Source organism: Bos indicus, chromosome 1 (assembly GCF_029378745.1).
Source record: "Bos indicus isolate NIAB-ARS_2022 breed Sahiwal x Tharparkar chromosome 1, NIAB-ARS_B.indTharparkar_mat_pri_1.0, whole genome shotgun sequence".
In the NCBI taxonomy this organism is placed as follows: domain Eukaryota; kingdom Metazoa; phylum Chordata; class Mammalia; order Artiodactyla; family Bovidae; genus Bos; species Bos indicus.
The window spans coordinates 66,895,442-66,912,150 of NC_091760.1; the positions used below are offsets into that span (position 1 = coordinate 66,895,442).

The 16,709-nt window shown below is 38.2% G+C and overlaps 2 protein-coding genes across 10 annotated transcripts in view; one reads left to right on the forward strand and one right to left on the reverse strand.

Annotated features, from left to right (window-relative positions):
- Positions 1-14,696, reverse strand: part of IQCB1 (IQ motif containing B1) — a 45,566-nt gene extending 30,870 nt beyond the window's left edge. For 3 of the 8 annotated variants that reach the window (XM_070797634.1, XM_019953477.2, XM_019953625.2), the window contains exons 1-6: positions 14,578-14,696; positions 14,017-14,098; positions 9,266-9,377; positions 8,878-9,040; positions 6,378-6,507; positions 2,715-2,808 (exon numbers count right to left, since the gene is read on the reverse strand). In XM_070797634.1, the coding sequence (XP_070653735.1) occupies positions 2,715-2,808; positions 6,378-6,507; positions 8,878-9,040; positions 9,266-9,365 (487 nt within the window). In that variant the 5' untranslated portion in view covers positions 9,366-9,377; positions 14,017-14,098; positions 14,578-14,696. Of the gene's footprint in view, positions 1-2,714; positions 2,809-6,377; positions 6,508-8,877; positions 9,041-9,265; positions 9,378-13,864; positions 14,099-14,577 lie in introns of all 8 variants that reach the window. The other 5 variants (XM_070797357.1, XM_019953559.2, XM_070797411.1 and 2 more) reach the window with 5 other exon arrangements.
- Positions 14,697-14,791: 95 nt separating this feature from the next.
- The window catches only part of EAF2 (ELL associated factor 2), a 61,308-nt gene continuing 59,390 nt past the window's right edge, over positions 14,792-16,709 (forward strand). The window contains exon 1 of one of the 2 annotated variants that reach the window (XM_070798740.1): positions 14,792-14,996. In XM_070798740.1, coding sequence (XP_070654841.1) covers positions 14,891-14,996 — 106 coding nt within the window. In that variant the 5' untranslated portion in view covers positions 14,792-14,890. The remainder of the gene's footprint in view (positions 14,997-16,709) is intronic. The other variant, XM_019954074.2, reaches the window with a different exon arrangement.

The following is a 16,709-nucleotide window of genomic DNA, read 5'->3' on the forward strand; positions in this document are numbered from 1 at the left end:
CTTGCCTGGAAAATCCCATGGACGGAGGAGCCTGGTAGGCTGCAGTCCTTGGGGTCACGAAGAGTCGGACATGACTGAGCAACTTCACTTTCACTTTTCACTTTCATGCATTGGAGAAGGAAATGGCAACCCACTCCAGTGTTCTTGCCTGAAGAATCCCAGGGACGGCGGAGCCTGGTGGGCTGCCGTCTATGGGGTCGCACAGAATTGGACATGACTGAAGAGACTTAGCGGCAGCAGCAGTATATTGTTTTCAAGTATAGTTAGATAACTATTTGGTCTCCCAACAAAAACTGATATTTGCCATTTTTTTTAAATTAAAGTTTAGAACATGTGTAAGAGTAGTATATATGACCCTGCATTTATTAGTCACTCAACTTAAACAATGATCAACTCATGGCCAGTCTTGTTTCACCTACCCCATCTATTTCCTGCCTCCCATTTTATCTGAAAGCAAATCCAAGACATCAAATAATTTTACCCAGAAATATTTCTATACATATTTCCAAAATATTATGTATGAATTATTAAAAAATAAAATATAGCCATTATCTAACCTAAATAATTACCTGATTTTATCAAATATCCAGTCACTGCTCCCATTGCCATTTTTTTGGTGAATTTTCAGAAGTTTACTTTAACTGGGATCCAAACAGGAGCCATACAATGTAACTAGTTATCTTTCAAATTTCTTTTAACTTATGGGTTTCTACTCTACCCTTTTTCCCCTTGCAGTTCATTTGTTTACAAAATTATGTCAACTGTCCTTTGAGCTTCCCACAGTTTACTTTTGCTTACTGCATTCCTCTGGTATAATTTAATGTTTCTCTGACCTTCTACAAATTGGTAGTTGGAGCTCCAGGTTCAAAATGATTCATGTTTGAATTTTTGTTATATACATGTCATATGTGAGGTTATAATGAGACATTACAATGAGGCACTTCATATCTGATTGTCTCTCCTTTTGAGATGTTGACAGTGATGGATAATTAATTCACTAAAGGTTGTAAAACAGCATGATTCTATCATACCCTTTTCACTTATTAGCTGGAATATGTTTATAAAGAAAAAATTTTCCTCATCAATATGTAAGAAAAGGCAGTATAAATGATGGACTCTTTTATTTATTAACAGTTTTCAAAATGAATTGGTTCCCTAGCAGACTCCTATGCTAACTTTTTAGTTGTGGCTGGAAATAAGTAATAAAAAGATTAGAGAAATGTTAATAATGATTGAATCTCAGTGATGAGTACAGAGGGGTTAAACTATTCTGCTTCCCACAGTAAAAAGGTTAAAGTTAATAATCTCACTATATTGATGTGTTTTAATCCACTGTAGTTATTACCCTCATTACTGTTCAATTTTCCCATTTCTGGCTAGCAGAAGCCTCCTTATGTTGGCTTTTCACAAAATCCTAACAGACTTTGACTGGTTCCTTCCTATCTAGTATTCAAGATACCTCTGGCTTACCTTGCGTATTTTCTATCTCATACCTATATACAGTCAGCCATTTCTCCAAGGAAGTGGTTCTTTTGAGAGAAAAACTTACTGGACATCCTATTTAATACCTATTTTATTGGTGTTTTAAACTGACAGATTGACCTGAGAAATACTGTCACTTTTGTTATAGTTATTATTTTGAAAAGGAATATGGCATATTTAAAACTTTTTTCACATATTCTGTCTCCTGCTGTCTCTCTTTTAACTAGGTTTTAGTATTACACCATACTGTAGCTAAGCTCTTTACATTTTGGTAAAATAGTTCTTATAGTAGGGAAGTTTATAATATTTTTTTCATAAAGGGAAATGAACAGATAATGCTTTTTTTTTTTTAAAGGAAGTATTTGAGCATGAAAGTAATTGCCTTTGGAAAATGGGAAATGGAGAGAGGTATGAGGGCCAAAGACTGTGTTTTAAATAATCCTTATGGAACTGACTCTGTAAATTATGTACATGCATAATTCTGAAAGCAAAAAATAAAATATTAATATTCAGCTCAATTTTTACTTTCTAAAAATATCAATGTTCTTATATTATTCCTATACATTACATTTTTCTTAGAGTAAATCTTTCAAGAAGGTAGGAACATTGTCACGCTTATTATTAAAAATTACTTTCTAGTCTTAAGGAAACATAAAACTAACATATATTTATATTTTTCAATGTAAGTATAGAAATAGCCTATAAAGTAACTTTCCAGTTTAGTAAAATGTCACCATATAAAAGCTTAATCTTACCTCAATAGTTAGGCTGTGAGTTAAATCATATCTATACTCTTTACATAAGGATTTCTGTCACACTAAGTCTAAAACACAACTGTAATCTTTGAAACAAACATAAAAAACTTTTCCCCTAGAATAAACTGTTAAAATTATTAAGCCTTATCTTAAATTTGCTACATAGAAAAAACTAAGGAGAAAGTTTTATTTTAGCAATATTCCCCTTAATGTAATATTATTGTTAATGTTGTCTGTTTAAAGCTGGAACATCCAAAAAAAAATAAAATAAAATAAAGCTGGAACATCCAAATTTGCCTTTACTTTTTGTGTATGGGGTTATTTCAATGTGCTTTTATTTAACTGTATTTAATTTTATTTAACTGTATTTACTTATCTGTATTTAATGAAGTATTTGTTTTTAGAAAAAAAAAAATCAAACTGATAGCAGGTGACTCTACAATGACTATCAGTTACATTAAAAATCTTTTCTCTTACCATTTTGGATGAGTTGAACATGTCCTCCCAATAGCCAGAAGAGAGAATCAGTCACAACTTCAAAAAAGTGTAGTAATGCATCTTTTTCTTCACCCTTAACACACACACACACACACAAGAATTGACTTCACTGTAATTGTTTTAATTAATAAAAAAGATAGACTTCTCTCCGGAGAGTCTTAGGACCAGGTTTTTGGATCTTAGTTATTTATGAGGTATATAATCTTGAAGCTTTTATTTTCTTAATTTATAAAACTGTGGTTAAGGCTAGTAATATGTAACAGAAGTGGTTGCTATTCAGAGGTCAAATGGGACAATATAAGAAGCATAAGAACTGTAAGTTGATACACTAGGGATTTTTTGATACCAGTCATTCATAAGTATCATCTATGGAGTTTTAAAAATATACCTATGTACAGGTTTTAGTCCAAACATACTGAAATGTGAATCTCCAAAGTTAAAAGTCTAGACATCTACTTTTTACACAATTAAGTGGGTGACTTGGGTATGCGGCCAGGGTTGAACATCACTGCAATATGCACATATAGATGTCAATATATAAAGCATTCAGTGTATTTCAGCTGCAGCTTCTACTCTATGACTCCATGAGAGCATGAGACCATGTTATTTAGCTCTCCACTATACACCCATTACATACTACACACCCAGTGTCTAAAACAGTTCAAACACACAGTTAAATCAATATTTATCCAATAAATAAATGACAATTTTTTTCTGCTTCTTTCCTTCTGGAAAGCAGAGTGAGGAATTATTCTAGATTAGAGTATGTGTCAAAGTAGGAAATAAGAAACAATACATTCACAGTTCTGTCTTTCCCTGGCCATGTAATTTTACTGCAAAGTTAATATCAAGGCCATTAATCTCATCCACGTTCTGAATGTACTATGGCATAAAAGTAATAACAGCAAAAATACGATTGCTATGGTTACTCTTTATAATAATGAAAGCATTTTCTTTCTATTATTCTAGTTCAGGGTTAGACAGGTGCTTAAACAGACATGTACTAACAAATATAACAATAATCAAAAAAGAAAGAAGTGCCACATTAGATCAAGAATCCCTTTAGTCCAATAAACTGCCTTAGCGAGTTTCACTGAAAGAAAGGGCACATAATCTTCACTGCTACCAATCTCAAAGAATACTGCTGGGTTCCTAAAATTAGTACTTTCTTTTAAAAGTCCATCAGATAATGTCAACCTTAAATTCATGGCCTCTGAGACCGGTTAACAAAATTTATCCCTAAGTCACTTCAAAATTCTGGCATAGGTGCTTTTCTATTCTTAAACATAGAATATATGTATGTATGTATGTGTGTGTGTGTGTGTATACACATATGTATGTATGCCTGTATGTATGTATATTTTAACAAGTTTTCAGTTTAGGCCATAAAATCCTATGTATGTCCTACTATGTACTCCACTACCAACATACCAACTAATTTAAAAATATATATATATATGACTTGGAAGGAAAGTTATGTCCAACCTAGATAGCACATTCAAAAGCAGAGGTACTACTTTGCCAACAAAGGTCCGTCTAGTCAAGGCTATGGTTTTTCCTGTGGTAGTGTATGGATGTGAGAGTTGGACTGTGAAGAAGGCTGAATGCCGAAGAATTGATGCTTTTGAATTGTGGTGTTGGAGAAGACTCTTGAGAGTCCCTTGGACTGCAAGGAGATCCAACCAGTCCATTCTGAAGATCAGCCCTGGGATTTCTTTGGAAGGAATGATGCTAAAGCTGAAACTCCAGTACTTCGGCCACCTCATGTGAAGAGTTGACTCACTGGAAAAGACTCTGATGCTGGGAGGGATTGGGGGCAGGAGAAGAAGGGACGACAGAGGATGAGATGGCTGGATGGTTATCACTGACTTGATGGACGTTGAGTCTGAGTGAACTCCAGGAGTTGGTGATGGACAGGGAGGCTTGGCTTGCTGCGATTCATGGGGTCGCAAAGAGTTGGACACGACTGACCAACTGGACTGAACTGAACTGAACTATGACTGACAAACAACTAGGTAGACAGAATTAATACATAAGTTCAGTTTTCTTTTTATTCTTTTTTTACAGCAGAAACAGAATTTTAATTAATTTTAAACCAAAGTCCAAACTGTTTTGTTTTAGTCTGTGCTGCTGATGCCATGATAACCCATCAACAAACAAGTGCTACAGGAGGACCTGGATGGGCTCAGAGGCAGAGGCTGGGCCTTGAAGTCAAAGAGAGCCAATCCTCCTGCTCAACCAGCTGGTCCATCACACCAGCACCTGCTCCACTGGCACCTGAGTCATAGACTCAGACAGTAGCTTCCTGCCTGGATTATGGACACTACTTCTGTGCCCTTCTGGGCCTGTGCACTGAATCCTCTTTCTCTTGTCACCATGTTTTTTATCCACCAATTTTAATTTCTTCTGTGGTCAAGGGGCCCTCTTTTTTTTTTTGTAGCTGATTTACTCCCTTTGATGGATATACTAAAAAAATTTTTATCTCTATACAAACACCATAGTAACAAATAGGAAAGTATTATGGAAAGTATTGAATGACAATATGAATGAAAATAATATAATTATTACTGCTTTTAAATGGGGAATATTAAATAAAAGTGCTTTGATGAAAACATAAAGCTTTCATAATGGTCTGAGCTCTTCATGAGATGGAAATTCATTTTACAAAGGAGGAAACGGAGGAAGAATGAAACCAAGTGATTTGTGTAAGAATCCAGAGTTAGTTTTTGGCACAGCCAGAAAAAGAAATCAGATCCAGGGCTTTCCCGGTGGCTCAGTGGTAAAGAATCTGCCTGCCAATGCAGGAGACATAGGACTGAAATGACACAGTATGTTATCTGACTATGACAGAATTAAATTAGAAACTGATAACAATAAAATATCAAGAAAATCCTCAACTATCTGGAAACTAAGCAACATGCTTCAAAATAATCCATGGGTCAAAAAAAAAAGTACATATAGTATTCAGCATAATTCACTCAAGAAATATTTGTTGGACTGATATGAACCCAAATGTTTTGGCTGAAATATTCTGACCAGAGAGGATCTGAATGAGCAACAGAAAGTTCACCTTTATTCTTCTTTACCATTGGAGTTAACAAAGAAAAGCCTTGGGCTTAGAGAACAATACTTTCCTCTACTATTAATTACAGTAGAAATTATGCTATGGAAATAAATATCTATGGGTGTTGCTCAAAACTGAGTAGTAAAGCAGATACTTCAAAAAGCATAGTGTCATACAATATGCTTCAGTCAGCACTGTAAAATTTTCAACTGTAAAGGTTTTTTGTAGCTAAAATGTTTAAATCCAATACTCTAGTTGTTGTTTAATCACTAAGTCATGTCCGACTCTTTTGTGACTCCATGGACTATAGCCCACCAGGCTCCTCTGTCCATGGGATTTCTCAAGAAAGAAGTATGGAATGTGTTGCCATTTCCTTCTCTAGGGGGTCTTCCTGACCCAGGGATTAAACCCACGTCTCCTGCCTGGCAGGTGGATCATTTATCACTGAGCTACCTTGGAAGCCACTCTAATTGTACTTTCAGCCAAATATTGCACACCTGAAAAACAATGTGGAATATCATCTCAAGAATTAAACAGTTTTGGCTACAAAACACAAATCCCTAAGTAAACAAACATACCTTAGCTGCATTGATAAAACATGTTTGTAATCGCCTCCCCAAAACCAGAAAATTTTCTGCAGCCGATGGAAGTAATTCATTGTAAAATTCTTCTGCATCTTCTCCTGGTTCCAAGCCCACACAGCAATGGCTGAAATAAGAGCATAAGTTTGTGACTCAGTTTGCACCAATTACAAATTTTAGACAAATGCTAAGGCTTCTAGACACTGTGTCTTAATGAGAATTTTTAGTATCTTTCTTTTGTTGTCAAGCCAGTAAAGAATTTTTAATGGACAGTTAGTGTAACAACTTTGTTAATAAGTAAACAGTGGTATGAATTTTGCCTGTATTTAGAGCTGCTGCTGCTAAGTCGCTTCAGTCGTGTCCGACTCTGTGCGGGTCATAGACGGCAGCCCAATCAGGCTTCCCCGTCCCTAGGATTCTCGGGGCAAGAACACTGGAGTGTGTTGCCATTTCCTTCTCCAATGCATGAAAGTGAAAAGTGAAAGTGAAGTCGCTCAGTCGTGTCCGACTCTTAGCAACCTCATGGACTGCAGCCTACCAGGCTCCTCCGTCCATGGGATTTTCCAGGCAAGAGTACTGGAGTCGGGTGCCATTGCCTTCTCCAATATTTAGAGCTAGGACATCTATTTTCTAAAAACTTACTTGTCAGTTCTTCAGGAAACAAAATACACTTGACTCACAATAAAGAGAGAGGCCAAGTTTTCGGTGAATGGGCTACACACACTCTAAAAGCAATAGAATACCTTGAGAACCACTTCAGTACTCTTGCCTGGAAAATCCCATGGACGGGAGGAGCCTGGTAGGCTGCAGTCCAAGGGGTCGCTAAGAGTCAGACACGACTGAGTGACTTCACTTTCACTCTTCACTTTCATGCGTTGGAGAAGGAAATGGCAACCCACTCCAGTGTTCTTGCCTGGAGAATCCCAGGGACGGGGGAGCCTGGTGGGCTGCCGTCTATGGGGTCGCACAGAGTCGGACACGACTGAAGTGACTTAGCAGCAGCAGCAGCAGCAACATATGTGTTAACTGATACATTTTAGACATCAGACAGCTGAAAAATAGCTAGGATAGTATTAGTCTACAAGGGACAGATTAGGAAATGGAACACTCTAATTTTATACCAATTCTTTCCAAGAGATCTCCTTTCCTAAAACCTGCAAAATATCTGATTGCATACTCCCTACATCAGAAGGACAAACAGCAAAAACTCTAGTAGACACATTCCACAGCATACAATGAAAGGTCATTTAGAGAAATGGTGGGTCCTCTTGAAACCATACACAAAGTCACTCCGTAGGTATGAAATGAGTATATTTAAAAGGTTCAATAATAAAAAGTATTTCTGCAAACTAATACCAAAAAAAGTCCCCAATCCAAGAACAATCTCTATGTTTGTACTCTAATGAGTAAGTACTGATGCCTGAGGCTTGTGTAACAGTTACTACATATGTGTATACTAAAAACTTAATACATCCTTTCTTTTGCATATTGGTTCTAAAGGTCAGAGACTTATACCCACATGCATCAGTTTCTCTTTTCCCTTTTGTTTCTCAAGTTAATTAAAAGTACTATTTTTACTGAAAATGTTAATAAATGAAATACATTTTTGTACATTCACAAATGTGGATTTCTTGAGACTTGGAGTCTACTTCTAAGAGTCTAGCTCAATCAATATTTCCATGAGCTAACATATCTAACAAAACAAAGACATAAGGCCTTATTTACTTCAGGAAATAATCTTGAAAATTAAGGTATAAAAATATTACATACAGTTGTTAAGGTATACCTAATGGTATACCTTGAATCTGGCCTTTATCTATCTTTAGTTATGAGCAAGCAGTTTCAAAACCTAAGATCCAATTAGTACTGCACATTTTCAGTTAATTAGGAAGCGGCTTAGACACTGAGAACATCTGGCTTATTTTACTGCTGCCTATATAAAAAAAGATTTTGATCTCTTTTTCTCTTAATTTCTAGCATGGCAGTAGATAAGTAAATGCCACTTCTAAATTTATTGGCATGATTTGGGTTACTAATGAAATATAAATTTGAGATAGCTAAATCAATATACTGTGAAATGAATAGTTTCTGTATCTCTCCTGAAATGCCTTTCATTTCAGCACCTCTTTCATTCTGCCTTCTTTGATAAATCCACATGACTATCATCCCATCTCTACCATTAAGTTTTTCCAGTGTAGAGCCAGTGTCTTAATCTCTTTGTTTCTTCAATATTCTTTAGTCAGTAAAGAGTTTATAAGGTCCTTGGGATTCAGTGGTGAGAATGAAACAAGATCACCATCTTCTCAGAGCTTATGGAGTGAAATTTTAGACAGTGAAATATTCACAAGTACAGTTAGGAACAATATACATCCATAACATACCATGGAAGCAGCTGTCAATGTTTGTTAGCAAGATTTTAAGAAAAGAAAACAAATTTGAAAATAAGAATCTACTACTATATCCCTCAACAAAAAGCTGACTTATTGCTTCGTTTTACCTTAATATCTGTGTTAGCTGGGAAACTGTAGTCCAACCACCCTGGATACGAGAACAATCTTGACTGAGGACCAAGAGGCAATACTGAATGAGATCATAACAATATATATCTTGTTTGATTTTCTTCAACTCTGAGCTTCCTAAAGGTGTGTTGTTTATTATTTCTAAGGCAAAAGGAAATAAGATATACTTATTTATGCTCAATAAATCCAAGAGCTATTTGTATTTCTATAGGCTGAATAAAAACTAAAAACACATTAAAAAGGAAGAAATCACTGCTTTATCACAATGTTAAGATTTCACTGAACAAATTAAAAACAAATGCTAATATGATGGAATTTGTTTTGTTACTTAAACAAATTAGCCAATCACAAAAAAGATTTTCTTACCTTTTAACTTCAACAGTATAACAGGGACATTCTGCTCAGGACTTTTTGCAACTTCAGCAGCCAGAGATAAGATTCTCGGGTCTGTACCTGTTGGCTTCATTTCTCATACCACCTATATTTAACAGAATCAGAAAGATAAAGGTCAACAGTCCTTAGTTAGGTCACCCCCTAAATAACGTATGAAACATAAATGGCAATAGCTTGGCTTGGTTTGAAAAGTGAAAGATAGATTTATCTCATTTCTTCCTTAAAGGAAGAAACTTGGATTTCTAAAGTTAGAGATTCTTATATCTTAGTGTAACAGCTACAGTAGGTACTGCTTATTGTGCACTAAGAGTCCGAAACTGTGCTTGGTGTTTCACACTCACTCTAATCTGCACAACAATCCTAGGTTAGGAGTTCATTTTCTTTTATCATGAAAGAGAAAGTGTGCAGAAAAGAGCTAATCCAAGCCTGTGTGTGCGTGTGTGCTTAGTCGTGTCCAACTTTTTGAGACCCTGTGTGTAGCCTACCAGACTCCTCTGTCCATGGAATTTTCCAGGCAAGAATTCTGGAGTTGCTATTGGGTTGCCATTTCCTGTTCCAGGGGATCTTCCCAACTCAGGGTTTGAACCCACATCTCTTGCATCTCCTATACTGGCAGGTAGATTCTTTAGCACTGGGTCACAGGGGAAGCCCAACACAGGCCTAAGACTACTATCATTTTTAAAGGTCTCCTTATAAGGTTGGCTCTTGGCTGGTGTCTAAGAACTTGGATTTCAGGAGGTTTCCACCAATTTCTTAATATTAGTGTGGTTCACTGGGCCTAAACTGTTTGTAAAAACAATGTGGTTTATGTTGAACACCTGCTTTCCTTCCTGAAGTCTGGAATTCTGGTATATGGTAGCAGAGGACACCTACATGACCATCCTCCAATAAAGACTCTGGTCACTGAGTTGCTAGTGAGCTTCCCTGGTAAGACTACACTTCAACACATTATCACAATTAATTGCAGGAAGAATTAAGCACTATTCTATGTGACTCCTTTGGGATAGGGCTCTCTTGGTAGAGAGTACATGTTTTCCTCTGAACTTCACCTCATGTGCCTTCTCCCTTTGCTGACTTTATTTTGTGTCCTCGTAGTATAATAAATCATAGCTATGAATATAATTATATCTTGAGAACTATGAGCCCTCCTAGCAAATCACTGAACCTGAAGTTAGTCTTGGGGATTCCCAACACATAATTCATAAATTTTATTATAAAATAACCAAAGCTTGTTTATAAATAGTATAGTAAACAAAATCAATTATCTTAAAAAAATCCATATCCTAATTTGTTGCTAAACCTTTTAAAAAAAGTTTTAAGGCATTCAAAGCTCAAAGAAACCATAAAAAGTACAGATGTTATTTATTTATAATTAATAAAGGCTAACGGAGCCTGGGGAGAAGGCAATGGCACCCCACTCTAGTACTCTTGCTTGGAAAATCCCATGGACGAAGGAGCCTGGTAGGTTGCAGTCCATGGGGTTGCTAAGAGGCGGACACGACTGAGTGACTTCACTTTCACTTTTCACTTTCATGCATTGGAGAAGGAAATGGCAACACACTCCAGTGTTCTTGTCTGGAGAATCCCAGGGACGGCGGGGCCTGGTGGGCTGCTGTCTATGGGGTCGCACAGAGTCGGACACGACTGAAGCAACTCAGCAGCAGCAACGGAGCCTGGTGGGCTGCCGTCTATGGGGTCGCACAGAGTCGGACACGACTGAAGTGACTTAGCAGCAGCAGCAACATAACATTGTTTACTTTGAATTAAGCGCCGTGTGAAGTGCTTTCATAAGCATTATCTCACTTAATCCTTACAACAGGACTATGAGGCAGAGCCTTTAATCATCTCCACTTTACAGATTAAAAAAAAGTAAAGTTTGAAGAAGAAACCTTCATCGTTCCACCATCCCTCCTCTATGTGGTAGAGTAAGTATCAATATGACTCAAATTTCCATTTCAATGTTCATTATATCCCTTCCCACATAAAAGAGTAAAAAACACGAAACATATTTCCAAAAACCTATTTCTAACACTTTTTATGCTATTGATCTTCATAAATGGCACCACAGTTCACATTTTTGGTCATAATACAGGCATCCAGAAAGCATTCCTTATTAGGTAAAATATAAATTATTAAAAAAAAACAAGTTTTCTGGAAATATTTTTTTAAAAAGCCCAGCACAACTCTTGGCACACAGAAGGCATACAACTTTCCAAGAAAGTGGACAGAGTTAATCTCATTCTTTCCAATGGCTGTATTATGCTATGCTTCCTTCATAATAGTGCATCAAAATATATTTAAGCATCTCCTCTATTGGAAGTCATTCAGAGTGTATGCCATTATAAGGAATGCTGCAATGAATATCAAAGTACATGTCTTATGTACTCATGATAGTTCTTTGTGGGATGAATTTTCCCCTTCAAGTCATATGGCTGGATGGCAAGATACATATTTTTAAATTTTTTCATTAGACAATAAACTTTCCTCCAAAGTGGATGTTCCAATTTACATTTCCAGCAACAATGTTTGAAGGTGCTCATTTTACTAAGCCGTTAATAGTAAATAATGTTATATTTTGCATTTTTGTCAATTTGCTAGGTGAAAAATGGTATCATCTTGTTTTAATTTGTTTCTTTGATTATTAGGGAGGTTCAACATGTTTCACGTTTACTGGTCATTTCTTTTTTTTACATATTTTCTATTTATACCCCTTAATTTTTCTATTAGCTTGTCTTATTCCTTTGTAGAAGCTTTAAGCTTTTTATACATGGATTAGACACCCTTTATCTTTTACATTGGCTGTAAACACATTTTGGCTTCCTGGGTAGCTCAAAAGGTAAAGAATCTGCCTGTAATGCAGGAAACATGGGTGTGATCTCTGGGTTGGGAAGATCTCCTGGAGAAGGGCATGGCAACTCACTCCAGTATTCTTGCCTGGAGAATTCCATGGACAGAGTCTGGCAGGTTACAGTCCATGGGGTCGAAGAGTTGGACAGGACTGAGGGACTAACACTTTCACTTTCATAAACACTTTATCCTTGTTGGCCATTTATCTTTTAAAGTTTAATTACATTTTACCAGAGATTTACAATTTTTATGTAGTCAAGTATAACAATCTTTCCCTCTATGACTTCTACCTTTGGTGTCATGCTTACAAAGGTCCTTCCTATCCTAATAGCTAAAATATAATCTTCTAAATTTTTCTACATTTTTTATGATTTTGTTTTATTTGTATCTTCATTTACTTACAAGTTAACCTTCAAAACATATGTAAGTTAGTTTTCTGAATGGTATATGATAGGAAGCTATAAAGTTAGATGAAGTTACAGATTGGTGAAAAAAGAACAAATGCACCTAGCTTTCATAAACTCCTGAGGTAATTTATCATGAATGGATACAAGAGAAGCAACCTGAAATGTCACCTCAATATATTTTTGGATTCTATTTAGTTCATTAATCTATTTCTTCCTGGGCTAGCTAGTACAATATAGTTTATTTAAATATATGTTTAGAGAAAATTCACATTAGAAGGTAAGCTTCACAAGGGCAAAACTCATACCATTCTTGGTGGCTGCCTTCTTATCTCTTTGATTCACTGGTCTATTCCCAGAGGATAGACTGGTACTTGGTGGGTGGTAGGTACTTAATATCTTAATATTTATGTAGATTGAAAGAATGAATAAACACACAAATCTTGGGTATTCCAAAACTTCAGTTTCTTGAGATTCTACTTTTACCCTTGTTATATGATGGAAACTTTTGATTTCTGCTGTAAAGCCTTTTTAAAAGTAAGACAGGCTTATAACACTGTTCTTGATCTCTGGTTAACATAGTAAAACATTACTGAAACATTACCGTCATCACCAAACAAGCACACGGCTCTATGACAAAGGTAAGGGTCACCAAGATTTTATATAGGACAGATTCCCGGCTCACATTCAGATTAGGAAAGAAAAGTGTCCACATACTCATACATATACATATGTAAAATAAAATATTCTATAAAATATTTAAATGCCAAATACATAATATAGATAAGGATGAAAAACATATAGAGTCCGAAGACTGGGCTTCCATGAACAAGCTTTCTAACCTGTAAACAAAATAATAATTCCTACCTCTTAGAATAATTTAAAATTTGGAAAAGAAGGCAGCCACCAAAGATGGCCCTAAAATGTTACATAACAGTCAAATCTGAGAAATAATAACCATTCAGAGAGCTTTTACTTTATGACATTGTTTTAAATGCTTTCTTGTACTACCTCATTTAATCCTCTGAAAAAGTGTAAGTTATAAGGACCATTATTTTTTTTCCCAAAATTTTACTGATGAGCATACCTAACTTTGGTTCACACAAGTCACTCTGTGGAGTATGAAACTGGGGTTCAAACCCAAAGATTCTGGCTCCAGAACCTGAGTGCTTAACTACCACAGGAAACAGTCTTAGTACACTTTAAAAGAGCAGAATTTAGACAAGCAGATAGGCTAAGGCTGCCACGTTCACGTTCTTGCCTGGAAGAATACATGACAATTTGGAGAAGGTAGCAGTTAAGAAAAGGAGCTTTCAATCACCTTGAAAAGCCACCGCTGCTACGGCAACCATTCATAAACTTTCTCTTGGGTGCTTCTCTAATACAGCACATCTGTCATCTTTACTCTTAGAGTCATCAACTTTTTAGACGGAAAAAAACAAGACATTATTTTTCAATAATTAATGCTATTACCCAGTTGCCAGAGCAAAAGCTCTCTGGCCTTGATCTTCTGGGAATCTCTTTTTCCAGGCCGTGCCCTTAACGCCAAGGATCTCTGTGAAGAAAACAAATGAAGACAGCAACCCAATGCAACCTAGCTGCAACTGATCCTAAATACCTGCAGTTCCTAACTCTGAATCTTTATCCCCGCTTCTTAACACCCTCCCCTCAACCCCTCCCCCATCCCGGCACTAATACCACCAGAAACTTCCTTAGGAACATAAGGCGAAATAACTGCTGAGGTAACAGCGTTGCCCCCAGTCAGGTCCACGGACTGCGCTCTAAGGCCACGGGCTCCTTTACTCCGGATTCTAGACCCGGCTTTGGCGCTACCAGGCCTCAGACAGGACATCAGGCCTCGCGCCCACGCTCCGGCCCTCCCCCTCCTGTTTCCACACCACATCTCCTCAAAAAGGCCGGTTCTCCCTCTAATAGCTCCTAAAAGCCCGGTCACTTGGTCCAGAAGCCTGTGGTCCTGCCCTCGGGGTATCCCGGGGCCGCCTCCTTCCCCAGGCGCCACTTCAAGTCGGCTACCTCATTCCCGCCTCGCGTCGCTCCACCAGAAAACTCGACTCCCAGGGTGTACCTCAGAAGCGCGGCCTCCCGGGCGCTGCGTGCGTCGCAACGCGTGAAGTTGGCGCAGGGACCAGGAGCCTCGCGGCCAAGGGGCGGGGCGCCCTTCTCCAGGAAGCCAATCAGCGCCCAGTGGGACGGCGCTCGGCTGGCGCGGGGCGGGGTCTGTGGTGGCTGCTCTAGCCTCAGCAAGCGCAGCTGGTTCGAACAGGCTGAGGTGGCAACTGGTAGTCGGCGCTAGCGGCAGAGGCAAAGTCAGAGCCGCAGGAGAAGGATGAATGGAGCAGCTGGACCTTCGCATATTGACAGCCGCGAGCGAGTTCTCAAGTTAGGGGGCAGTTTTGAGAAGCAGCCTCGCTGCGCCTTCCACACTGTGCGCTGTGAGTGAGGACGCCCGAGGGGAAAGGGAGGAGTTCTGGTTTTGGGGGTGCAGAAGCACAACCCTCTCCAAGTCGTGTTCGAACAGATCCTCTTATTCTGTGGGAGAATGGGGTGCCCTGCGCGACCCGCTGGTTTAGCCGGAAAGTGCTAGGGAGTTGGTGGAAGCAGGCAGATGGAAGCCGCAGGTGTGGGTAATTCTGAGTGGAGTGATTTAAGGGAGACTAGCAGGGCTTCCCTGGTGGCTGAGACGGTAAGGAATCGGCCTGCAAAGCGGGAGACCTGGGTTCCATCCCTAGGTTGGGAAGATCCCTGGAGGAGGAAATGGCAACCCACTCCAGTATTCTTGCCTGGAAAATCCCTATGGACAGAGAAGCCTGGCAGACTACAGTCCATGGAGTCGCAGAGTTGGACACGACTGAGCGACTACGCACGACAGCAGATAGAAAGGGACGCTATGTGGGATAGGTCTGCAGAGGCGACTATGGATGGAGTCAGAGCTGACTGGTGGCCGATTCAGAGGTGGAAAGGAAGGTACAGTTGACCCTTGAACCACGTAGGGGTTAGGGGTGTCGATCTCGCGCAGTGGAAAATCCACTTATTGCTGTCTGTGCCTCAGAAACGAGGGAGTCGATACACGACTCACCCGAGGTCCAGAAGCGGAAACCGTTGGGTAGAATCAGACTCAGACTCTAGTGTTTTGATTCCATGTGTGTGACCTCTAATGGAACACATACTTCTCCCATTCTTCATTAATTTAAAGATCTGTAAGATGAAAATACAGGTACTCTATTTAGTGGGGAAAAATTAAGCATGTAAGTGGACCTGTGAATCTCAGCCCCGTGCGTGTTACTGAAGGAACAACTGTAGTAAGGTAACAAGTGGATGGGGGCAAAGGGAAATGGGAAGGAGAATGCCTTTAGGTTGGTAGGGAAATATTCTTTCCTGTCTTCAGTTTTGGTGTCTCTGACTGATGGGGGTTCTTATTTAGTATATTTCTGGGGAAAGGTTTTTGGATCATTCTAATATCTGTATCTGTTTTGGACCCCTGATTTCATTGAGTCATTTATCAAATACTGATGATCACAGTATTGAAGGGTGCACTATTAATTTATTAGAAAGCTCTTTTGTCCTCTGGAACTACTTTTGATACATTTTCCTCTTTTATGTTGTTGAGATAGGAAATAAAACTCTTTTGCTTTAATAGTTGGATGGTGTAGATTCCAGGAAGGAAATTATAATATATTATGATTTGTTATGTAAAACATTCATTCTTTGCATAATAACCCTCATAGAATTATAGAGTGGGAAGGAAACTTTGAGATCATTGAGTCATAACCTCTTATTTTTCTGTGGCAAAATCGTAAAGTAGGTATTTTTTTCACTTCCTCTTACTACAGTATCCTTCCTTAGTGTCTCATCATTCCACCCTTCTCAGTCATTCTGTCGTAAGACTGTTTTAGAGATCTTTATAGTTTTTGCTCTGAAGTGTTTCATGCTTTGTTAAAACTTACATTCTCCTTAGGTTTGCTTAGTTGTACACAATCTGATTATCGTAACTCACAGTGAAGATATCAAGAGCCTACAGGTTTAACTCTCCAAGGATATATTTTTACATTTTATGAAAGGGTTTTATTAAGCAAAATTAATATCCAGTTGATAGAATAAATGGGGGAATATTTGCAAACAGATCTTCAACACTGACCCTTCTTTAC